This window comes from Oncorhynchus clarkii, chromosome 10 (assembly GCF_045791955.1).
Source record: "Oncorhynchus clarkii lewisi isolate Uvic-CL-2024 chromosome 10, UVic_Ocla_1.0, whole genome shotgun sequence".
Lineage (NCBI taxonomy): Eukaryota > Metazoa > Chordata > Actinopteri > Salmoniformes > Salmonidae > Oncorhynchus > Oncorhynchus clarkii.
Genome location: NC_092156.1, coordinates 14,652,402 through 14,679,025, shown reverse-complemented (window position 1 = coordinate 14,679,025; position 26,624 = coordinate 14,652,402). Strand labels below are relative to the sequence as shown.

At 44.5% G+C, this 26,624-nt stretch overlaps 2 protein-coding genes across 7 annotated transcripts in view; one reads left to right on the top strand and one right to left on the bottom strand.

Annotated features, from left to right (window-relative positions):
• The first annotated feature begins 1,477 nt into the window (after positions 1-1,477).
• LOC139418040 (S-phase kinase-associated protein 1) lies at positions 1,478-11,244 on the top strand. Its single transcript, XM_071167147.1, has 6 exons — positions 1,478-1,606; positions 2,379-2,475; positions 2,638-2,711; positions 3,689-3,832; positions 4,899-5,039; positions 10,589-11,244. Exons 2-6 carry the CDS (start codon positions 2,379-2,381, stop codon positions 10,622-10,624), a joined length of 492 nt encoding a protein of 163 aa, XP_071023248.1. The 5' UTR covers positions 1,478-1,606; the 3' UTR covers positions 10,625-11,244.
• Positions 11,245-11,291: 47 nt separating this feature from the next.
• Positions 11,292-26,624, bottom strand: part of LOC139418039 (transcription factor 7-like 2) — a 73,955-nt gene continuing 58,622 nt past the window's right edge. For 2 of the 6 annotated variants that reach the window (XM_071167146.1, XM_071167142.1), the window contains 3 exons: positions 25,634-25,741; positions 14,844-14,892; positions 11,292-13,245 (listed from right to left, as the gene is read on the bottom strand). In XM_071167146.1, coding sequence (XP_071023247.1) covers positions 13,223-13,245; positions 14,844-14,892; positions 25,634-25,741 — 180 coding nt within the window. In that variant the 3' untranslated portion in view covers positions 11,292-13,222. Of the gene's footprint in view, positions 13,246-14,843; positions 14,893-24,621; positions 24,670-25,633; positions 25,742-26,624 lie in introns of all 6 variants that reach the window. The other 4 variants (XM_071167140.1, XM_071167141.1, XM_071167145.1 and 1 more) reach the window with 4 other exon arrangements.

Below are 26,624 nucleotides of genomic sequence, written 5' to 3'. Positions count from 1 at the left end.
CATCAGCTGATATCTCAAAGTGCTGTACAGAAACCCAGCCTAAAACCCCAAACAGCAAGCAATGCAGGTGTAGAAGCACGGTGGCTAGGAAAAACTCCCTAGAAAGGCCAAAACCTAGGAAGAAACCTAGAGAGGAACCAGGCTATGTGGGGTGGCCAGTCCTCTTCTGGCTGTGCCGGGTGGAGATTATAACAGAACATGGCCAAGATGTTCATAAATGACCAGCATGGTCGAATAATAATAAGGCAGAACAGTTGAAACTGGAGCAGCAGCACAGTCAGGTGGACTGGGGACAGCAAGGAGTCGTCATGTCAGGTATTCCTGGGGCATTCCAAGTGATGGCAAAAAATGCTGACAAAACAAACTGATTGTAGGTGAAAAAGAGCTTCCATGGATGCTGAGGATATTTTGCTTCTTAATTTACGTCCCTTCTCATTTTCACATAGCTAAGCAATAACTGCACTGATTATTTTAAAAGTACTGTAGGGATAAATACTTCGGATCCAACAACCAGTAAACCACTGCTAATTTCCCAAACGTGTAATTGTTGATAGGTGTCGAAGGTAACATGGAACTACACAAACGATGTTGAAAGAGTGCCATCTAATGGCAGGACTCGAAGTTACAACCTGGAATGTGTCAAGGTAAAGATTTGGAGCTACATGCGATAGATGGAAAGCAGTGGTGGATAAAGTAGCTTATCATTTGAGAAAATGACTCAAGTGAAAGTCACTCAGTAAAAAAGTATTTGGCTTTAAATATAGTTAAGTATACGTTTCAAATCGTTTATATTAAGCAAACCAGACGGCACTAATTTCTTATTTTTGTTTAAATGTACTGGGGCGATCTCTCACGCTCAGACAATTTTATAAAAGAAAAAGCATGTGTTTAGTGAGTCCGCCAGATCAGAAGCAGTAGGGATGACGGGATGTTTTCTTGATTAAATGAAAACATTTTACAATTTTCCTGTCCTGCCAAAATGTAACGAGTACTTTTGGGTGTCAGGAAAAAATAACCGTATTTTCTTTAGGTGTGTAAAGTAAAAGTTGTCAAAAATATAAATAGTGAAGTACAGATACCCCAAATAAACGTAGGTACTTTCCATCAGTGCTGTAAGGTACCTACTATTAAAATAAGGTTCAAAAAAGGGTAAGCCAACAATCACTGACATGGGGTTCAAAAAAATATATTCACGTATTTTCTAATTGGCAAACAATAGGACTGCACAAAGAGTGAAACAATTACGCTGATTTGTTTTATTACGCTGGGACCATTGACAGCCTACAGCATTAAAGAGTAACATGCGCAGATATAATTTTATAAATTTTGGACGCAGAAATGTACAGAAATGTAACGTTACAGAATATTAACATATTAGCATAAAAATAGATACTGGGTGAAATTCTGTTTTAATTTAGCTAAATGGGGAAAATCACTCCTAATGTACAGGCATATCACAAGACTACTCATTTGCTTCCCCACATTTAACAAAGCGAAAGCTTAGCTGGCTGGCCATCTAATATAGGTCCACTGGCTGCCTGTGCTTCGGTTTGGCCCTGTTGACGTTTAAAAAATAATTATCTGAATTTGCTTTAAAACGTTCATAGTAAGTAACTGCCATTTACATATGATGTAGTTATGTCTTTGTGACATAATGGGTGTTTTGAATGTATTATTCGTATGTCTAGCTAAATGGAAATGGGTTGAGTATGGTTGCTAGTAAGACGGGGCCTTACTGGCAACGCTGAGTTAGCTAGCCGCGTTAGCTTCGTTTCTTGGCTGTCGTTCGCAGTAACAGCTAGTTACTGTTACCAAAAAGTATTATTGTTAAATGTTACGCGTAACGCTAGCTAGGGTTGAGTCAATCTTATTTCAGCATTGGACTGCTTCAGACTCACTTTTTTGTTGACAGTTGCCCAGACAGTAACGTTAGCTGGAATCCAGGTTAGCTCATGTAATATTCAACCTATACTAATGTTAGCTAGTAAGTTAGTGCGTGAACTGGTAGTTAGCGAATTAGCTTGCTACCGTTAGCTAGCTAAGTAACCTGTCTACCATAACATGTTTTAAAATCTTACATGGCAAGTGTTTCGGTAACGTTGGGTACCTACTGGCGTTAAGATACTTTGCTAGTTAGCGACCGTTAACGTTAGTAGCTAACAGCATCCACGGAAATGGCCTTCTAGCTAACATTAGCTAGCCACCTTAACTAATGTCGCTAACGTCAGCTAACTGTTAGCTACTTGGTTTGTTAGCCAAGTAGGTCTCTGTGTCACCTAGCGATATAACATGTACTTTATGGCCCCCGATATTAGTCATCACTCTGCTAGGTAACGTTTAAGACTGAAGCTGACAACCGTTTTACTGTTATTTTACAGATGCCAACAATTAAACTACAAAGTTCAGATGGAGAGATCTTTGAGGTGGATGTGGAAATAGCAAAGCAGTCTGTGACAATAAAGACAATGCTGGAAGGTATGTAGCTAGCTATGCACTCTGTAGTTATGCGTTTGTAACATGAGGTTGAACAACATTGACGTAGCATACATAGCTATCAGTAGTTCAGACGGTAAAATACATTTATCAAAACTGTCTTGCAACATCTGTGTGCACTTGTCTAATGGTTGTCTTTGACAGATTTGGGCATGGATGATGAAGGAGATGATGATCCAGTCCCCCTCCCAAATGTGAATGCGGCTATCCTCAAGAAGGTAAGTGGAGTGGACGCACTGTCACACATCCCATATTTGGTGCAATGGACTGAGGGACAGGTAAACTGTGTGGAGATGGCCATGGAGAACCTTAGTAAAGTGCCTGCTCCCAACCAGAGCTTGCTTTATTATCAATAATTCCATTCTCTGTTGTATTGTACATTTATTCTATCCATAGTGGTACAATTCAGTTGAACCCAAACCAGGCTTGGCTTTTCTCCTAGAAGTGCAACATTTTGGCACAATTAGAAACCGATAAAAGTTAAACTTGTAGACAGAAGGATGGTCTCAAACCTGTAACAGAGATCCGTACCTATGTGGGAGGCACTGTGAGAGTCCACGCTGATGGTAGGGATGAACACCACAGTTCATGTGGTCATGTATGATTTGAAGAGTATAACATAACAAAAGCACCTCTCATAATCACTATAAACGAAATGGTGGGATTGTCTGCATCAGGTGTTTTGTCCATCCAACCAGTGCTAGTTGGATTAATACTGTGTGAAGGGTTGTAGGCTTAAAGTTTACTTTTGTTATTTCCTCCCTGCCAAATTGTACAATGTCTTGTGTATGCGTCTCTCCAACTGAGAGACAAGCTGCTTTGTTCAGCAACTGTATCCATGTAATTAATGGATCTAATTTTGTTTGGGGGAATTACATTTTGTTTGGGAAAATGTGTTTGCATAGTTAGATAACTTACATGTCCTACCTGGCTTGTGGTGAAACCTGAAGTTCAAGTAAAATGGAAAACCAATCTTGATGGCTGTCAGTTTGGCGCTTACACCTGTAGAATAGCATTTCTATCTCTGCCAGAAGCATGAAGCTCCAAACAGAAACTTTCCTGTGTGCTCTGTGACCTCCTTCCTCAACTTAGGCCTTTTGAAACGGGACTGAATGGAAGGATGACGCATGGCATGTCTGACTGTTGATTCGCTCAGTGTGCTTGGACTAGTTGTTGTTTACTTTCCTCCCTACAGGTGATCCAGTGGTGCACCCACCACAAAGATGATCCCCCTCCCCCCGAGGATGACGAGAACAAGGAGAAAAGGACGGATGACATACCCGTCTGGGACCAGGAGTTCCTCAAAGTGGACCAAGGGACCCTCTTTGAACTTATTCTAGTGCGTACATACCGCCTCCCACTCACAGGTAGCCTAGCGGTTAAGAGTCTTGGGCCAGTAACCAAGAAGTTGCTGGTTGGAATCCCCGAGCCGGCAAGGTGGAAAAATCTGCTGTTCTGCCCTTGAGCAAGGCAGTTAACCCCCAACCACAACAACTGCTCCCCGGGTGCCCGATGACGTGGATGTCGATTAAGGCAGCCCCCCAGACCTCTGATTCAGAGAGGTTGGGTTAAATGCAGACAACACATTTCGGTTGAATGTATTCATTTGTGCAACTGACTAGATAACCCCTTTCCCACTCACAGAAAGAGTTTGACACCTGCATACTTACAAGGAGGAAGTGTCTCATATCTTGAATTTAATTTAGGCAATGGTTAGCTCGCTGAACATACTGTTGTACAGCACTAGTAAAGTGCTTTGAGTGACAAGTAGGTGCTTAATAACATGTTCTAATTTGAGGGCCTATAATTACTAAAGGCTCTTACACACAGGGAGTCAATAACACCGGTGACGCCGCCCAGTTTATAAAGCATCAAACTCTCGTGGTACAAGTAGTGGCTGTTATGATACCTCTGTTTTTTTGGGATAATCCAATGGTCAATGAGGGGAGGCAAAAGTAACATTTTTGTTTACTTATTTTTTACCTTGAGCGTCCAATAAACTCCCTATGTGAGCGGCAGGTGAAGCCCCTACCTGTGGTAGTGTCAAGGTACTTATCTGCCGCCGGCTTTGCATTAAAACATATGGAGGCGGCTGCGTTTTCTTTTCCTATCTATATGCAGCTCAGGAAGTCCAGTATGTGTGTATTACATGAAACAAGCACACCTAATGCATTGGTTATTTTTGCAGGAATTGTGCAAAACATTTTTGTAGTGCTGGGGGCTTTTAGGAACTGTGACACAGGTATATCATTTGAGCAGCAGGTTTGACCCATCTCCTGAAACCTGTTTACATAGCCTAAGCTTAGGGCTGACATAGTTCACGTGGAAGCTAGGCATGTCAAAGCATTTGCAGTTGCTTTCATTCATCCTCATTCTCTTTTAATTTTATCTTATTTTATGTTTAGGCTGCAAACTATTTAGACATCAAAGGACTGCTAGATGTCACCTGCAAGACAGTGGCCAACATGATCAAAGGAAAAACCCCAGAGGAGATCAGGAAGACGTTCAACATCAAAAATGACTTCACAGAGGAAGAGGAAGCCCAGGTAATAAGACCTTCTGTGGTTCTCAGGACTCCTCCCAAATGGCACTCTATTCTCTACCAGTGGTTCCCAAACTTTTTATAGTCTCGTACCCTTTCAAACATTCAACCTCCAGCTGCGTACCCCCTCTAGCACCAGGGTCAGCGCACTCTCAAATGTTGTTTTTTGCCGTCATTGTAAGCCTGCCATACACACACACTATACAATACATTTTTTAAACATAACGAGTGTGAGTTTTTGTCACAACCCGGCTTGTGGGAAGTGACAAAAGAGCTCTTATAGGACCAGGGCACAAATAACAATATAATCAATAATTTTGCTCTTTATTTAACCATCTTACATATAAAACCTTATTTGTTCATTGAAAATTGTGAATAACTCATCACAGGTTAATGAGAAGGGTGTGCTTGAAAGGATGCACATAACTCTGCAATGTTGGGTTGTATTGGAGAGAGTCTGTCTTAAATAATTTTCCACACAGTCTGTGCCTTGATGTTTTGATGCTAGCGAGGGCCGAGAATCCGCTCTCACATAGGTACGTGGTTGCAAAGGGCATCAGTGTCTTAACAGCGCGATTAGTCAAGGCAAGACACTGAGCGCAGCCCTATCCAGAAGTCTGGCACTGGCTTCTGATTTAAATTATATTTTTTACTGAACCGCTTGTTGCCATTTCGACGAGTCTCTTGTTCAGATATCGGTAAGTGGACTGGAGGCAGGGCATGAAAGGGATAACAAATCCAGTTGTTTGGGTCATCCGTTTCAGGAAAGTACCTGCGTTATTGCGCATCCAGCTCACTCAGGTGCTTCGCTATATCACATTTGACATTGTCCGTAAGCTTGAGTTCATTTGCACACAAAAAATCATATAATTATGGAAAGACCTGTGTTGTCCTCGTTAATGCAGACAGAAAAGAGCTCGAACTTCTTAATCTTAGCTTCAATTCTGTCCCCCACATTGAATATAGTTGCGGTAAGTCCTTGTAATCCTAGATTCAGATCATTCAGGTGAGAAAAAATATCACCCAGAAAGGCCAGTCGTGTGAGAAACTCATCATGCAAGCGTTCAGACTAGTAGAAATTATGGTCAGTAAAACATTTTTTTTAACCTCATCTCTTAATATCTCAATTAAAAAAGATGTGTCAATACTTTGCCTCTTGATAGCCAGCACACTTCTGTATGTGGTAAAAGTGTTACATGGTCGCTCCCCATATCATTGCATGATGCAGAAAATACACGAGAGTTCAGGGGCCTTGCTTTATCAAAGTTAACCATTTTCACTGTAGTGTCTAAAACTTCTTTCAGGGTGTCAGGCATTCCCTTGGCAGCAAGAGCCTCTCGTGGATGCTGCTGAGTACCCAAGTGGCATCTGGAGCAACTGCTTGCACGCAAATCCACTATGACTCCCTGTCATGGCTTTTGCGCCATCAGTACAGATACCAACACATCTTGACCACAAGTCCATTTGATGTCACAAAGCTGTCTAGGTCTTAAAAAATATCCTCTCATGTTGTCCTGGTTTCCAGAAGAGGATCTCTTCCTTAATTGAACCCCCCCCATAAACGTAACGGACATACAGTTGAAGTCGGGAAGTTTACATAAACCTTAACCAAATACATTTAAACTCAAGTTCTTCACAATTCTTGACATTTAATCCTCGTAAAAATTCCCTGTCTTAGGTCAGTTAGGATCAACACTTTATTTTAAGAATGTGAAATGTCGGAATAATAGTAGAGTGATTTATTTAAGCTTTTATTTCTTACATCACATTCCCAGTGGGTCAGAAGTTTACGTACACTCAATTAGTATTTGCTAGCATTGCCTTTAAATTGTTTAACTTGGGTCAAACATTTTGGGTAGCCTTCCACAAGCTTCCCACAATAAGTTGGGTGAATTTTGGCCCTTTCCTCTTGGCCTTCTGGTGTAACTGAGTCAGGTTTGTAAGGCCTCCTTGCTCGCACATGCTTTTTCAGTTCTGCCCACATTTTCTATAGGCCTGAGGTCAGGGCTTTGATGGTCACTCCAATACCTTGACTTTGTTGTCCTTAAGCCATTTTGCCACAACTTTGGAAGTATGCTTGAGGTCATTGTCCATTTGGAAGACCCATTTGCGACCAAGCTTTAACTTCCTGACATGTCTTGAGATGTTGCTTCAATATATCCACATAACTTTCCAACCTCATGATGCCATCTATTTTGTGAAGTGCACCAGTCCCTCCTGCAGCAAAGCACTTCCACAACATGTTGCTGCCACCCCCGTGCTTCACGGTTGGGATGGTGTTCTTCGGCTTGCAAGCATCCCCCTTTTTCCTCCAAACATAACTATGGTCATTCTGGCCAAACAGTTCTATTGTTGTTTCATCAGACCAGAGGACATTTCTCCAAAAAGTACGATCTTCGTCCCCATTTGCAGTTGCAAACCGTAGTCTGGCTTTTTTTATGGCAGTTTTGTAGCAGTGGCTTCTTCCTTGCTGAGCGGCCTTTCAGGTTATGTTGATATTGTGCCCGTTTCCTCCAGCATCTTCACAAGGTCCTTTTGCTGTTGTTCTGGGATTGATTTGCACTTTTCGCACCAAATTACGTTCATCTCTAGGAGACAGAATGCGTCTCCTTCCTGAGCGGAATGACGGCTGAGTGGTCCCATGGTGTTTATACTTGCGTACTATTGTTTGTACAGATGAACGTGGTACCTTCAGGCATTTGGAAATTCCTCCCACGGATGAACCAAACTTGTGGAGGTCCACAATTATTTTCTGAGTTCTTGGCTGATTTCTTTTGATTTTTCCCATGATGTCAAGCAAAGAGGCACTGAGTTTGAAGGTAGGCCTTGAAATACATCCACAGGTACACCTCCAATTGACTCAAATGATGTCAATTAGCCTATCAGAAGCTTCTAATGCCATAACATCATTTAAAGGCACAGTCAACTTAGTGTATGTAGTACACTTCTGGCCCACTGGAATTGTGATAGTGAATTGTAAGTGGAATAATCTGTCTGTAAACAATTGTTGGAAAAATTACTTGTCATGCACAAAGTAGATGTCCTAACCGACTTTCCAAAACTATAGTTTGTTAACAAGAAATTTGTGGAGTGGTTGAAAAACAAGTTTTAATGACTCCAACCTAAGTGTATGTAAACTTCCGACTTCAACTGTACAGTCATGGCCAAAAGTTTTGAGAATGACACAAATATACATTTTCACAAAGTCTGCTGCCTCAGTTTGTATGATGGCAATTTGCATATACTCCAGAATGTTATGAAGATTGATCAGATGAATTGCAATTAATTGCAAAGTCCCTATTTGCCATGCAAACGAAATGAATCCCCCAAAAAACATTTCCACTGCATTTCAGCCTTGCCACAAAAAGACCAGCTGACATGTCAGTGATTCTCTCGTTAACACAGGTGTGAGTGTTGACGAGGACAAGGCTGGAGATCACTCTGTCATGCTGATTGAGTTTGAATAACAGGCTGGAATCTTCAAAAGGAGGGTGGTGCTTGGAATCATTATTCTTCCTCTGTCAACCATGGTTACCTGCAAAGAAACACGTGCCGTCATCGCTTTGCACAAAAAGGGCTTCACGGGCAAGGATATTGCTGCCAGTAAGATTGCACCTAAATTAACCATTTATCGGATCATCAAGAACTTCAAGGAGAGCGGTTCAATTGTTGTGAATAAGGCTTCAGGGTGCCCAAGAAAGTCCAGCAAACGGCAGGACCGTCTCCTAAAGTCGATTCAGCTGCGGGATCAGGGCACCACCATACAGAGCCTGCTCAAGAATGGCAGCAGGCAGGTGTGAGTGCATCTGCACGTACAGTGAGGCAAAGACTTTTGGAGGATGGCCTGGTGTCAAGAAGGGCAGCAAAGAAGCCACTTCTCTCCAGGAAAAACATCAGGGACAGACTGATATTCTGCAAAAGGTACAGGGATTGGACTGCTAAAGACTGGGGTAAAGTCATTTTCTCTGATGAATCCCCTTTCCGATTGTTTGGGGCAACCGGAAAAAAGCTTGTCCAGAGAAGACAAGGTGAGCGCTACCATCAGTACTGTGTCATGCCAACAGTAAAGCATCCTGAGACCATTCATGTGTGGAGTTGCTTCTCAGCCAAGGGAGTGGGCTCACTCACAATTTTGCCTGAGAACACAGCCATGAATAAAGAATGATACCAACACATCCTCCGAGAGCAACTTCTCCCAACCATCCAGGAACAGTTTGGTGATGAACAATGCCTTTTCCAGCACGGAGCACCTTGCCATACGGTAAAATGATAACTAAGTGGCTCGGGGAACAAAACATTGATATTTTGGGTCCATGGCTAGGATACTCCCCACACGTTAATCCCATTGAGAACTTGAGGTCAATTCTCAAGAGGCGGGTGGACAAACAAAACCCCACAAATTCTGACAAACTCCAAGCATTGATTATGCAAGAATGGGCTCCCATCATTCAGGATGTGGCCCATAAGTTAATTGACAGCATGCCAGGGTGGATTGCAGAGTTCTTGAAAGAGAAGGGTCAACACTGCAAATATTGACTCTTTGCATCTACTTCATGTAATTGTCAATCAAAGCCTTTGACAAGTATGAAATGCTTGTAATTATACTTCAGTATTCCATAGTAACATCTGACAACAATTTCTAAAGACACTGAAGCAGCAGACTTTGTGAAAATTAATATTTGTGTCATTCTCAAAACTTTTGGCCACGACTGTATACCAGGAGCTGTGCCAGGCCCCCCACGTCTGTTGACACATCCAGCTGTATGGCTTTTACGCGAAGTAGTAATTGTTTCAAAACATCTCCTGCCATGTCACTGATGAGTCATGAAACAGTGTTGTTTGATGAAGGAATTGTCTGTATAGTTTTTTTGGGCCTTTTCCCCCAGCATTGTTCCAGCCATATCTGCGGCAGCAGGAAGAATTATGTCCTCCACAATAGTATGGGGCTTGCCTGTCTTAGACACTTGGTAGCTCACTATATAAGACGTTTCTAGCCCCTTCTAATGAATGGTATCTGTTGCTTTTATACATGTCTTACAACTCGGAAGTCGTCTTTATCCTCACTCAAACTCCCGTGGCTTCATTTTTTAAAATGGTATGCTTTGTTTCTGAATGTCTGCGCAAGAATGGAGGTTTCCAGTGAGAGAGTAACAGTTAATGTGATTGGATGTTAATTAATTGACTAGGCTACCTGTATTTGACATTGTGTTGTTATTTCACTGAACACTAGATGGTTTAATTTTATTTTTGGCAGTGAAACGAGGCTACTCAGGCAGAACCACATGTATAGCCCTGTTGGAAAATATAAATGTACTGTTTGAAAATGTGAAGTATTCATATAAAAAAATATATAATTTGCGTACCCCAGTTTGGGAATACCTTCTCTATACTATTCTAGTCTACAGTGCCTTACTTTTGAGCCTGTAGTGCACTATAAAAGGAATAGGGTGCCATTTGGGTCATAACCTCAGTCCTGAACACAGAGCTCTTGTGATATTATGCATCTGACTGATGTGACACTCTGTGTTGCCTTTCCATTGTCTCCCCCCTCAGGTACGCAAGGAGAACCAGTGGTGTGAAGAGAAATAGAGGAGTTGTCTTCCAACACTACCACACTGAAAGGATTGTTCCAGTAGTTGGTTGCACTGCGTTGTTCATACTTGTTAATATTACATTTAGTCTATTAGTGACAGACCTCCCCCCGTGTACTCATAGCATGACCATTTCCATTGCTTGTATGGTGTGAAAATAATATCTATTTCATGTTTTTACACATTTTACTTCACTTCATATTCACGAGTCTGGGTTCTGGGTTTTCTTTCCATTTTCTAGAGTAGCTGCAACGCTCTCCCTGTTTTCAATTGCTATAGTATTTTTTTAATGAACATGTTTACATCTTTTTTTTTGTTGAGTCAACTGAAATGATGGCTCAATACTGAATTTTGTAATCGCAGCCTCTTCTGTGCCGTTGTTTTAGCGTCATCTTAGGGAGACGAGCGTTAATAGGACATTTGAAGTGGGGGTAAATGTGTGAAATGTCCTGTGGATTGGAAATACTTGTTGAAGTGTGTGTGCTGTCTTTCACACAACTTATGGTATTTACCTATTTGGATTGGAATCTTTAATCAGTTCTGCTCTGAAAATGACATTTAGGATTACTATTTGATTCCAGGAGTAAGTAAATTAATTAAAATAATGTCTGTCTGCTGTTTGTGATTGCTTGTTCATCTGATGTGAAATAGTAAGGAGACTGATCCAGATTTTCAAAATACTTTAATACAGAAAACAAAAATGAGTATTACATCGAGAGCAGAAGTCGTTCAATGTGTTAAAAATACAAAAGGTGGACTGTTTAGTACACAACTTTTTCGTGTGGTCATTTTTTGATATGAGCTGTGGTAGCTTTAGCATCTTATGGACTATCAGCCTATAGTATATCCAATGGAAGCAGTTTAATGCTTGCAAGCAGTAAATTAACCATTGTTTTTTCACATGTATTTTTGGTACACTTAGGTGGAACATGCACACACTGAAAATGACATCTGTGGTAACTTCAATGAAAGGCAAAGCTAATGCAAAACTTATCCACAAAATGCGTTTTCTCTGAGAAGGAAAACGTAAAAAAAACATGTATTGCTTCAGAAATGGTTGAGAGACTAAACAGAACTTTTAAAAACCCCTTACATAACATATAAAAGTTTATTTATAGAGGGAATTCAACATTTATAAAACAACACAATGAAATATGGTACCCATTTGGTCTTTAGTTTACAGAATAGCAGAACGTTCATTCAGTGTGAGGCAGTCCAGAGACTGCTGAATGTATTGTCCCCCTTGATGAAATCTATCTGGTGTTGTCTACATCCGTACATTAGTCCCACGATATCTGACACCACTTGCTCGATTTTTACAGAACCTGGGTGAATGATGCGTCTTGCCATAGAGATCTGGCATTTACAAAATGACAGATTGGCCCAAGGGGGCAACTATAGTAATCAACTAAATTTCCAAACTTTAAACAAGCATATGTCCTGTCCCGTTTGAGCCACAGTTATTTACTTTTTAACATTGTATTTTTTACATATATGCATCTCCTTATGAGCAACACGTTTCCCATTAGAACCTATAAGCTCGGTCCATTACATACAGCCAAAGATAATTATTACTTTAAAAAAAAATGAATACACAGAAAATCTGTTCTAATTGTTGTCACTACCTGGGGGGGGGGGGCACTGAATCATTTGTGGGGATGACATGTTTACTGTTGCCTTGTTTTTTTGTTATATAACTGCATCCATATGAACAAACACCAAGAATGTTGTAAGTCTGTGTGAGAAACCTACATCAAAATAATGTATCTCAAGAATTTAACTGACAAGCAGGAAGTGCCTAAAACAAATGAATATAACATAGAGATGATTCTCTCCAAGGGGAGACAATAACATGTTTACTCAGCGAAAAAATATATAATTTCTACCTTATAGTTTCAACCTAATCAATATAAATACTATATGTTGGAAAAGGTTCCTTTGACACATCTGAATGTAAGTCTTATGAAAAGGAGGAGCACAGTACTCTGTAAAAATCTTTGGAAAAGGAATCAATTTGACTTGAGGCAGTTTGAATAGAAGCAGGCATCCCTGACCATACAGTACTGCCTTCAGTACAGCAATGTGAAAATGACATGAGCACTTAATAAATCAGTCATGTGTCAGTCAGTCATATTGATGTGAATGTCATCTTTGATCCTCTCCCAGACTCGTTGGCTCCCTTGTTGTTTGGGGATATTTGTGGTGAAAGTCTGTCTCCAGTGTGTTGCTTCCCACTCCAGGTCTGGTCCTGATTGGGTTGTGTCTGTGTGTTGGAATGGTGGGAGGGGACAGGGCAGGTGAGGCTGCTGGCTAGTGAGACTTGGGCAGGGTACATTCATGATGATGATGGATATTGTCGTGCTGTTGGGATGATTCTATTAAAGCTTTGAAAGACAGTTCCGTGGTCGTGGATTTTGAGAGGATAAGGGGTGTGTGTTTGCTGGGCAGGAGGTGCAGGGGGTTGTGCAAGGGGGAAGCAGGCTGAGGGGGGATGCCGTCAACGGGGGAGAGGGGCGAGTCTATAGCGCTTCCATCGGAAGAAGTGGGGCTGGTGCACCATCCTCCTTGAAGGTATCGAATGCACTTCTTTTTCCTCCTAGGAACAGTCAAGAGAGTTATCTGTGAATAAAGCGTGGATGCAAAGTGTCACCAGAATGAACTTTTTACTGTTTTCAACATGATTGAATTGAGTTTTCGGTCAAGTTGAGAGATATTTAACTGCAAATCCATTGAATACCATCGAATATGTATAGATCATTCAATGACATTTCCTTGATTTTTGTGGTTGTTGTAATGAACATTATAAATGTTGTGTTCTAAGCTTAATTGTTAACAAACAGCAGCTGTTTGCCTCTTCTTCAACCAAATGCAAAACCAAAGTAGCACACCTTATCTCATGATCATTACCAGAATATAACGTGAGTCACTTGGTGCCACCGCAAGTAAAGGCGTGAGGACATATTTAGAGAGAGAGAGGGAAGGAGGAAGAGAAAGGGAGAGCGATTCTAAATGTCAGAGTTCACCATCAAAAGCTGCACTGCCTGACCACATGAATGGAGAAAGTTGAGGGCAGATGAGCATGAGAAATGCTATCAAAGTGCAGAGCAGCGGTGCATGTGCAAGAGAGTGTGTTCATCTGCGGTGATCAGGATTCACACTAACCACATTCACCTCCCTTTGTTCTCTCGCAACACACACACAGTGGTAAGGAGATTTCCATGATGTGATAGCGTGGTGGGGAAGACACTGGCATGATGGAGTTGAGGGGAGTGGCAGGCTTTCTTCACACCTCTACACTGATGTTAACAGATTGAGTTGGTAAAAAAGGTGCTGATGATGAGCATGACTCATCCTCCATCCACTGCTTTGTCATTTCCACCAATAGCATAACCAAGAAATGGCTGTTTTAAGCAGAGAGCACCTCTGTGTGAAACCTCTTTCTCCTCTCAGACATACAGGACCCCTCCCACCTTCCTTTGATCAGCATCACCCACCAATCCCTGAGGAGACACCCCATCACCAGCCAGTAAAGCAGCTTTAGCCCCCCCCCCCCCCCTCCCCGTGCTGGGGTTCTCTACCTGTAGGGGGCAATGTGGGTCACAAAACAGGTTAGTGAGATGAGTGCATGCAGAGCGGAGCACAGCAGGGGCTGAGGCGCGCTCACAGAGGAGGGAGAGAGAGGTAGCAGACCAAGAGGTACACACCTGCAGGGACCGCACCAGTCCGTTTGTTGGTTGAGGCCGAAGCGAGCTCTGCATTTCTTAGGAGAGCCAGGGTCTGAGCACAAGGCAGCATGCGCACACAAAATAAGTTATGAAAGAGAAGGAGATGAAGAAAGAGAGAGAGGGTGATGGAGAGAGAGATCAGATCAAGAGGTCAGGGCAGACGTTGAAGCATTGACAGAGATGGTAAATCAGAACGCCATCAAATCAGACTGTTAGTGCCCAATTACTGAGTAGGAGCCAGAACAGAGTAGATGGAGCAGGACTCCATTCAGGACACAGGCCATTAGAGAGTAGAGGAAAAGCTTTCACACTCTGTTAGTTAGAGCAGCAGTGACCCAGTCAGAGTACAAACCAATAATAGACGTGGGTACGTCTAGGGGACCAGGAAAGTTGTTTCAAGCGATAGAATAAGGGTTGAATAGTATAGTATATCGTATTGAAGCTCAGGGTTGGTCCAGGAGTTTGGTAGAGAAGAGAGAGAGAGGACATTACCTGCTGAGGAGTCCTGCTGCTTCTCTCTTTTTCTTCTCTTCTTCTTGCCCTGTTGGAACACACAACCAGACACACAGAGAGTCAGTAGGGGAAACACAACCAGACACACAGAGAGTCAGTAGGGGAAACACAACCAGACACACAGAGAGTCAGTAGGGGAAACACAACCAGACACACAGAGAGTCAGTAGGGGAAACACAACCAGACACACAGAGAGTCAGTAGGGGAAACACAACCAGACACACAGAGAGTCAGTAGGGGAAACACAACCAGACACACAGAGAGTCAGTAGGGGAAACACAACTAGACACACAGAGAGTCAGTAGGGGAAACACAACTAGACACACAGAGAGTCAGTAGGGGAAACACAACCAGACACACAGAGAGTCAGTAGGGGAAACACAACTAGACACACAGAGAGTCAGTAGGGGAAACACAACCAGACACACAGAGAGTCAGTAGGGGAAACACAACCAGACACACAGAGAGTCAGTAGGGGAAACACAACCAGACACACAGAGAGTCAGTAGGGGAAACACAACCAGACACACAGAGAGTCAGTAGGGGAAACACAACCAGACACACAGAGAGTCAGTAGGGGAAACACAACCAGACACACAGAGAGTCAGTAGGGGAAACACAACCAGACACACAGAGAGTCAGTAGGGGAAACACAACTAGACACACAGAGAGTCAGTAGGGGAAACACAACTAGACACACAGAGAGTCAGTAGGGGAAACACAACCAGACACACAGAGAGTCAGTAGGGGAAACACAACTAGACACACAGAGAGTCAGTAGGGGAAACACAACCAGACACACAGAGAGTCAGTAGGGGAAACACAACCAGACACACAGAGAGTCAGTAGGGGAAACACAACCAGACACACAGAGAGTCAGTAGGGGAAACACAACCAGACACACAGAGAGTCAGTAGGGGAAACACAACCAGACACACAGAGAGTCAGTAGGGGAAACACAACCAGACACACAGAGAGTCAGTAGGGGAAACACAACCAGACACACAGAGAGTCAGTAGGGGAAACACAACCAGACACACAGAGAGTCAGTAGGGGAAACACAACTAGACACACAGAGAGTCAGTAGGGGAAACACAACCAGACACACAGAGAGTCAGTAGGGGAAACACAACTAGACACACAGAGAGTCAGTAGGGGAAACACAACCAGACACACAGAGAGTCAGTAGGGGAAACACAACCAGACACACAGAGAGTCAGTAGGGGAAACACAACCAGACACACAGAGAGTCAGTAGGGGAAACACAACCAGACACACAGAGAGTCAGTAGGGGAAACACAACCAGACACACAGAGAGTCAGTAGGGGAAACACAACTAGACACACAGAGAGTCAGTAGGGGAAACACAACCAGACACACAGAGAGTCAGTAGGGGAAACACAACTAGACACACAGAGAGTCAGTAGGGGAAACACAACCAGACACACAGAGAGTCAGTAGGGGAAACACAACCAGACACACAGAGAGTCAGTAGGGGAAACACAACCAGACACACAGAGTCAGTAGGGGAAACACAACTAGACACACAGAGAGTCAGTAGGGGAAACACAACCAGACACACAGAGAGTCAGTAGGGGAAACACAACCAGACACACAGAGAGTCAGTAGGGGAAACACAACTAGACACACAGAGAGTCAGTAGGGGAAACACAACCAGACACACAGAGAGTCAGTAGGGGAAACACAACCAGACACACAGAGAGTCAGTAGAGGAAACACAACCAGACACACAGAGAGTCAGTAGGGGAAACACAACTAGACACACAGAGAGTCAGTAGGGGAAACACAACCAGACACACAGAGAGTCAGTAGGGAAACACAACCACACACACAGAGAGTCAGTAGGGGAAACACAACCAGACACACAGAGAGTCAGTAGGGGAAACACAACCAGACACACAGAGAGTCAGTAGGGGAAACACAACCAGACACACAGAGAGTCAGTAGGGGAAACACAACTAGACACACAGAGAGTCAGTAGGGGAAACACAACCAGACACACAGAGAGTCAGTAGGGGAAACACAACTAGACACACAGAGAGTCAGTAGGGGAAACACAACCAGACACACAGAGAGTCAGTAGGGGAAACACAACCAGACACACAGAGAGTCAGTAGGGGAAACACAACCAGACACACAGAGAGTCAGTAGGGGAAACACAACTAGACACACAGAGAGTCAGTAGGGGAAACACAACCAGACACACAGAGAGTCAGTAGGGGAAACACAACCAGACACACAGAGAGTCAGTAGGGGAAACACAACTAGACACACAGAGAGTCAGTAGGGGAAACACAACCAGACACACAGAGAGTCAGTAGGGGAAACACAACCAGACACACAGAGAGTCAGTAGAGGAAACACAACCAGACACACAGAGAGTCAGTAGGGGAAACACAACTAGACACACAGAGAGTCAGTAGGGGAAACACAACCAGACACACAGAGAGTCAGTAGGGAAACACAACCACACACACAGAGAGTCAGTAGGGGAAACACAACCAGACACACAGAGAGTCAGTAGGGGAAACACAACCAGACACACAGAGAGTCAGTAGGGGAAACACAACCAGACACACAGAGAGTCAGTAGGGGAAACACAACTAGACACACAGAGAGTCAGTAGGGGAAACACAACCAGACACACAGAGAGTCAGTAGGGGAAACACAACTAGGGGAAACACAACCAGACACACAGAGAGTCAGTAGGGGAAACACAACCAGACACACAGAGAGTCAGTAGGGGAAACACAACCAGACACACAGAGAGTCAGTAGGGGAAACACAACCAGACACACAGAGAGTCAGTAGGGGAAACACAACTAGACACACAGAGAGTCAGTAGGGGAAACACAACCAGACACACAGAGAGTCAGTAGGGGAAACACAACCAGACACACAGAGAGAGAGTCAGTAGGGGAAACACAACCAGACACACAGAGAGTCAGTAGGGGAAACACAACCAGACACACAGAGAGTCAGTAGGGGAAACACAACCAGACACACAGAGAGTCAGTAGGGGAAACACAACCAGACACACAGAGAGTCAGTAGGGAAACACAACCAGACACACAGAGACAGTAGGGGAAACACAACCAGACACACAGAGAGTCAGTAGGGGAAACACAACCAGACACACAGAGAGTCAGTAGGGGAAACACAACCAGACACACAGAGAGTCAGTAGGGGAAACACAACCAGACACACAGAGAGTCAGTAGGGGAAACACAACCAGACACACAGAGAGTCAGTAGGGGAAACACAACCAGACACACAGAGAGTCAGTAGGGGAAACACAACCAGACACACAGAGAGTCAGTAGGGGAAACACAACTAGACACACAGAGAGTCAGTAGGGGAGACACACAACAGTAGGGGAAACACAACCAGACACACAGAGAGTCAGTAGGGGAAACACAACCAGACACACAGAGAGTCAGTAGGGGAAACACAACTAGACACACAGAGAGTAGGGGAAACACAACCAGACACACAGAGAGTCAGGGGAAACACAACCAGACACACAGAGAGTCAGTAGGGGAAACACAACCAGACACACAGAGAGTCAGTAGGGGAAACACAACCAGACACACAGAGAGTCAGTAGGGGAAACACAACCAGACACACAGAGACACACCAGACACACAGAGAGTCAGTAGGGGAAACACAACCAGACACACAGAGAGTCAGTAGGGGAAACACAACCAGACACACAGAGAGTCAGTAGGGGAAACACAACCAGACACACAGAGAGTCAGTAGGGGGACACACAGAGAGTCAGTAGGGGAAACACAACCAGACACACAGAGACAACCAGACACACAGAGAGTCAGTAGGGGAAACACAACTAGACACACAGAGAGTCAGTAGGGGAAACACAACCAGACACACAGAGAGTCAGTAGGGGAAACACAACTAGACACACAGAGAGTCAGTAGGGGAAACACAACCAGACACACAGAGAGTCAGTAGGGGAAACACAACCAGACACACAGAGAGTCAGTAGGGGAAACACAACCAGACACACAGAGAGTCAGTAGGGGAAACACAACCAGACACACAGAGAGTCAGTAGGGGAAACACAACCAGACACACAGAGAGTCAGTAGGGGAAACACAACTAGACACACAGAGAGTCAGTAGGGGAAACACAACCAGACACACAGAGAGTCAGTAGGGGAAACACAACTAGACACACAGAGAGTCAGTAGGGGAAACACAACCAGACACACAGAGAGTCAGTAGGGGAAACACAACCAGACACACAGAGAGTCAGTAGGGGAAACACAACCAGACACACAGAGAGTCAGTAGGGGAAACACAACCAGACACACAGAGAGTCAGTAGGGGAAACACAACCAGACACACAGAGAGTCAGTAGGGGAAACACAACCAGACACACAGAGAGTCAGTAGGGGAAACACAACCAGACACACAGAGAGTCAGTAGGGGAAACACAACCAGACACACAGAGAGTCAGTAGGGGAAACACAACCAGACACACAGAGAGTCAGTAGGGGAAACACAACCAGACACACAGAGAGTCAGTAGGGGAAACACAACTAGACACACAGAGAGTCAGTAGGGGAAACACAACCAGACACACAGAGAGTCAGTAGGGGAAACACAACCAGACACACAGAGAGTCAGTAGGGGAAACACAACCAGACACACAGAGAGTCAGTAGGGGAAACACAACCAGACACACAGAGAGTCAGTAGGGGAAACACAACCAGACACACAGAGAGTCAGTAGGGGAAACACAACTAGACACACAGAGAGTCAGTAGGGGAAACACAACCAGACACACAGAGAGTCAGTAGGGGAAACACAACTAGACACACAGAGAGTCAGTAGGGGAAACACAACCAGACACACAGAGAGTCAGTAGGGGAAACACAACCAGACACACAGAGAGTCAGTAGGGGAAACACAACCAGACACACAGAGAGTCAGTAGACACACAGAGAGGGAAACACAACTAGACACACAGAGAGTCAGTAGGGGAAACACAACCAGACACACAGAGAGTCAGTAGGGGAAACACAACCAGACACACAGAGAGTCAGTAGGGGAAACACAACTAGACACACAGAGAGTCAGTAGGGGAAACACAACCAGACACACAGAGAGTCAGTAGGGGAAACACAACCAGACACACAGAGAGTCAGTAGGGGAAACACAACCAGACACACAGAGAGTCAGTAGGGGAAACACAACTAGACACACAGAGAGTCAGTAGGGGAAACACAACCAGACACACAGAGAGTCAGTAGGGGAAACACAACCAGACACACAGAGAGTCAGTAGGGGAAACACAACCAGTCAGTAGGGGAAACACACAGAGAGTCAGTAGGGGAAACACAACCAGACACACAGAGAGTCAGTAGGGGAAACACAACCAGACACACAGAGAGTCAGTAGGGGAAACACAACCAGACACACAGAGAGTCAGTAGGGGAAACACAACTAGACACACAGAGAGTCAGTAGGGAAACACAACCAGACACACACACACAGAGAGTCAGTAGGGGAAACACAACCAGACACACAGAGAGTCAGTAGGGGACACACACAGTAGGGGAAACACCAGACACACAGAGAGTCAGTAGGGGAAACACAACCAGACACACAGAGGGGAAACACAACCAGACACACAGAGAGTCAGTAGGGGAAACACAACTAGACACACAGAGAGTCAGTAGGGGAAACACAACCAGACACACAGAGAGTCAGTAGGGGAAACACAACCAGACACACAGAGAGTCAGTAGGGGAAACACAACCAGACACACAGAGAGTCAGTAGGGGAAACACAACTAGACACACAGAGAGTCAGTAGGGGAAACACAACCAGACACACAGAGAGTCAGTAGGGGAAACACAACCAGACACACAGAGAGTCAGTAGTAGGAGGGGAAACACAACTAGACACACAGAGAGTCAGTAGGGGAAACACAACCAGACACACAGAGAGTCAGTAGGGGAAACACAACCAGACACACAGAGAGTCAGTAGGGGAAACACAACTAGACACACAGAGAGTCAGTAGGGGAACACAACTAGACACACAGAACTAGACACACAGAGAGTCAGTAGGGGAAACACAACCAGACACACAGAGAGTCAGTAGGGGAAACACAACCAGACACACAGAGAGTCAGTAGGGGAAACACAACTAGACACACAGAGAGTCAGTAGGGGAAACACAACCAGACACACAGAGAGTCAGTAGGGGAAACACAACCAGACACACAGAGAGTCAGTAGGGGAAACACAACCAGACACACAGAGAGTCAGTAGGGGAAACACAACTAGACACACAGAGAGTCAGTAGGGGAAACACAACCAGACACACAGAGAGTCAGTAGGGGAAACACAACCAGACACACAGAGAGTCAGTAGGGGAAACACAACTAGACACACAGAGAGTCAGTAGGGGAAACACAACCAGACACACAGAGAGTCAGTAGGGGAAACACAACCAGACACACAGAGAGTCAGTAGGGGAAACACAACCAGACACACAGAGAGTCAGTAGGGGAAACACAACCAGACACACAGAGAGTCAGTAGGGGAAACACAACCAGACACACAGAGAGTCAGTAGGGGAAACACAACCAGACACACAGAGAGTCAGTAGGGGAAACACAACTAGACACACAGAGAGTCAGTAGGGGAAACACAACCAGACACACAGAGAGTCAGTAGGGGAAACACAACTAGACACACAGAGAGTCAGTAGGGGAAACACAACCAGACACACAGAGAGTCAGTAGGGGAAACACAACCAGACACACAGAGAGTCAGTAGGGGAAACACAACCAGACACACAGAGAGTCAGTAGGGGAAACACAACTAGACACACAGAGAGTCAGTAGGGGAAACACAACCAGACACACAGAGAGTCAGTAGGGGAAACACAACCAGACACACAGAGAGTCAGTAGGGGAAACACAACTAGACACACAGAGAGTCAGTAGGGGAAACACAACCAGACACACAGAGAGTCAGTAGGGGAAACACAACCAGACACACAGAGAGTCAGTAGAGGAAACACAACCAGACACACAGAGAGTCAGTAGGGGAAACACAACTAGACACACAGAGAGTCAGTAGGGGAAACACAACCAGACACACAGAGAGTCAGTAGGGAAACACAACCACACACACAGAGAGTCAGTAGGGGAAACACAACCAGACACACAGAGAGTCAGTAGGGGAAACACAACCAGACACACAGAGAGTCAGTAGGGGAAACACAACCAGACACACAGAGAGTCAGTAGGGGAAACACAACTAGACACACAGAGTCAGTAGGGGAAACACAACTAGACACACAGAGAGTCAGTAGGGGAAACACAACCAGACACACAGAGAGTCAGTAGGGGAAACACAACCAGACACACAGAGAGTCAGTAGGGGAAACACAACTAGACACACAGAGAGTCAGTAGGGGAAACACAACCAGACACACAGAGAGTCAGTAGGGGAAACACAACCAGACACACAGAGAGTCAGTAGGGGAAACACAACCAGACACACAGAGAGTCAGTAGGGGAAACACAACTAGACACACAGAGAGTCAGTAGGGGAAACACAACCAGACACACAGAGAGTCAGTAGGGGAAACACAACCAGACACACAGAGAGTCAGTAGGGGAAACACAACCAGACACACAGAGAGTCAGTAGGGGAAACACAACCAGACACACAGAGAGTCAGTAGGGGAAACACAACCACACACACAGAGAGTCAGTAGGGGAAACACAACTAGACACACAGAGAGTCAGTAGGGGAAACACAACCACACACACAGAGAGTCAGTAGGGGAAACAACCACACACACAGAGAGTCAGTAGGGGAAACACAACCAGACACACAGAGAGTCAGTAGGGGAAACACAACTAGACACACAGAGAGTCAGTAGGGGAAACACAACTAGACACACAGAGAGTCAGTAGGGGAAACACAACCAGACACACAGAGAGTCAGTAGGGGAAACACAACCAGACACACAGAGAGTCAGTAGGGGAAACACAACCACACACACAGAGAGTCAGTAGGGGAAACACAACTAGACACACAGAGAGTCAGTAGGGGAAACACAACCACACACACAGAGAGTCAGTAGGGGAAACAACCACACACACAGAGAGTCAGTAGGGGAAACACAACCAGACACACAGAGAGTCAGTAGGGGAAACACAACTAGACACACAGAGAGTCAGTAGGGGAAACACAACTAGACACACAGAGAGTCAGTAGGGGAAACACAACTAGACACACAGAGAGTCAGTAGGGGAAACACAACCAGACACACAGAGAGTCAGTAGGGGAAACGCAACCAGACACACAGAGAGTCAGTAGGGGAAACACAATCAGACACACAGAGAGTCAGTAGGGGAAACACAACCAGACACACAGAGAGTCAGTAGGGGAAACACGTTTCTATGTTATCTGTACGTGATATCTCTATGAAGACATGGGAGAACCATGTTATGAAATTCACCATGTTCATGAGCCTCGTGTACCAGAGACGCCCAATTCACAAGTCATGGACTGGGGTCTGAGGACAGTTGATGATCATTCAGGCCACACATGACTATATTTAAGTGTAAATATCCACAGTAATGGATTCTCCTGTCAACACCATACTAGAGGTCGACCTCTACACCATACTGTTTTAAAGTCCATGGGCTATACAGTGGGACCTTAATGGCAGCACAGACACGGTCAGGGTTGTATTGCTGAAGAGAGTTATTCAGTCTGGAGTGGCATATTGGGGAGAGGATGTGGGAACAGCTCTTTGATGCCTACGTAGAGACTTGTCTACCCTCGCTGCTCCCTGAAGCAGAGTGTGTGTGGTTATGACCTACGGGAGAAAACCCCACGACTGTGTGGGTGGCCTTCCTTTTCCTGTTTTGCTAACAGATCACATGACTACCCTTGTTTTCTGGCTTGTGTTTGGGAACGGTAGACTATAGCAGGGGGTAGACTAGAGCTGCAATTAGTTTTAATGTGTTTTGGGACAGCATTTTCTCAGACTATTTTTTGCATCTTTGGTGAAATCAGAAGATAGATACACGGAAATAGACAAAGTGTTAAAGAGTAAAATGTATGTTCACATAAAAAAACTTCATCCATAGTGCATTGCGTCATATTAATGTGATTTATACTAAATCAGATGCAGTCGTAAAAGCTTCATGCACAACCTCATTGACAATGCCACCACTACCAGCTCATAACCCTCTTTACCCTAACCAGCTAATCTCACAACTATCCACAGCCAAGAGAGAGAGAGAGAGAAATGAGAGAGCCAAGTCCCTATCGTGTGTTATGATACAGAAGCCCAAACTCTATCAAGCCAAGGAAAGGAAATAGGATGTGTAAAAGATCTCCAGGAAGGAAAGAAAGTGAACTTTCTCCCTTTGAGACTCATCCTGTGTGTTTTCATATGGGGTGAGAGAAGACTGGCAATTATAGTCCAGAAAAACCACCTCCCATAGAAATACATGCAGATACATAGCTTCCATAACATTAGCCACCTCCCCTCTGTGCCGGCCCTAAGGGAGGATATAGCCTAACAGTGGTCCCCCAAAGCCCAGAATCCTCTCCAGCCCAGCTCCCAGCTGTCCTCTCCCTCTTAACAGTCCGAGCCTCACTGCCTGAGGAGAGCAAGCCAAAGCCACCCTGCTGTTAGTAGAGCGGGTAAGGGGGGTAAAATGTGTGCCCTACCCAATCAGCTTTACTCTTTTCCCCCGCGCACCCTCTAAGGCCTGCATCCTGGAAGAGTTCAACAGCAACTTCACAATTGAGCATAGCACAGAAGAGTAGTTAAGCAGAAACAAACATTACATAGAGACGTTAACATGTCTCTACTACACATCATATTTATCTGAACAGTATTTAAAGCAATTCTCTCAACTACTTATTAACTCATTTTACAAGCAAGCCCACTACTAATTACACATTTCATAGTCAGTGCACTGTTACAACAGAAAGAGGTGCCCTCCATGCATAGAACTACCAGTGAAATGAAAACCTATTCAAATAATACAGAGATCAGGGGAGCGGGAGGTTTGCAGCTGACTCTGTAATGCTATGTTTAAAAAAGCTAAACTCATCATGCGTCACTAACAGCGAAGCACTCGACAGCCAATTAAATCACCTCCCTGAACAGCCATTAATGACCAACTAATGTCTAGTACCATCTATCTCATTCTCAAACCCCACTAAAGGAATGGCATGCCAAGAGGTTATAACACTGGTCATAACACTACAGTCATAGACTAGTCCAACATTTCCCAAACTCTGTCCTCAGGACCCCAAGGGGTGCACGTTGTGGTTTTTACCCTAAAACTACACAGCTGATTCAAATGATCAAAGCTGGATGATTAGCTGATTATTTTGGATCAGCTGTGTAGTTCTAGGGCCAAAACCACAACGTGCACCCCTTGGGGCGGTCCCCAGGAGCGAGTGTGTCAAACCCTGGACTAGTCTCTCTAACATGATCTGCACTGATACATTACATACAATGTGCCACATAAATACTGTCTAGATCAGATAGAATAGGTTCTATTTCTATGTGTAGACACTAGCCTTAATGATTGACAGTTGGCAGGGTGGGGTGATCATGCTGTGTGTGTGTGTGTGTGTGTGTGTGTGTGTGTGTGTGTGTGTGTGTGTGTGTGTGTGTGTGTGTGTGTGTGCGTGTGTGCGTGTGTGAGCAGGAAGAGGCGGCCCTTACATAGTTGTCTCTGGCGGACCAGCTGGGGTAGAGTTGCATGTGTAGCTGCCGCTCCTTCCTGGCCAGCTCATAGTACTTGGCCTGCTCCTCCCGGGTCAGGGCGTGCCACTGCAGGGGAGACACACACACACGCAAAATAAAGAAACCATTTAGATGTTGTTCATTAACCTAGCCAATGATGCAGAGACCATGATGAGATCAGAACTGTGACATCAGTTCCCATGACTACAACCTCTGTGCAGATCGTCTCTAATTAGGTGGATGATATAAACACAATTATAAACTGGGTGGTTCCAACCCTGAATGCTGATTGGCTGACAGCCGTGGTATTTTTAAGCAAAAAGGCCAGAGGAGGTGTGATACAGTGCCTTGCGAAAGTATTTGGCCCCCTTGAACTTTGCGACCTTTTGCCACATTTCAGGCTTCAAACATAAAGATATAAAACTGTATTTTTTTCTGAAGAATCAACAACAAGTGGGACACAATCATGAAGTGGAACGACATTTATTGGATATTTCAAACTTTTTTAACAAATAAAAAACTGAAAAATTGGGCGTGCAAAATTATTCAGCCCCCTTAAGTTAATACTTTGTAGAGCCACCTTTTGCTGCAATTACAGCTGTAAGTCGCTTGGGGTATGTCTCTATCAGTTTTGCACATCGAGAGACTGACATTTTTTCCCATTCCTCCTTGCAAAACAGCTCGAGCTCAGTGAGGTTGGATGGAGAGCATTTGTGAACAGCAGTTTTCAGTTCTTTCCACAGATTCTCGATTGGATTCAGGTCTGGACTTTGACTTGGCCATTCTAACACCTGGATATGTTTATTTTTGAACCATTCCATTGTAGATTTTGCTTTATGTTTTGGATCATTGTCTTGTTGGAAGACAAATCTCCGTCCCAGTCTCAGGTCTTTTGCAGACTCCATCAGGTTTTCTTCCAGAATGGTCCTGTATTTGGCTCCATCCATCTTCCCATCAATTTTAACCATCT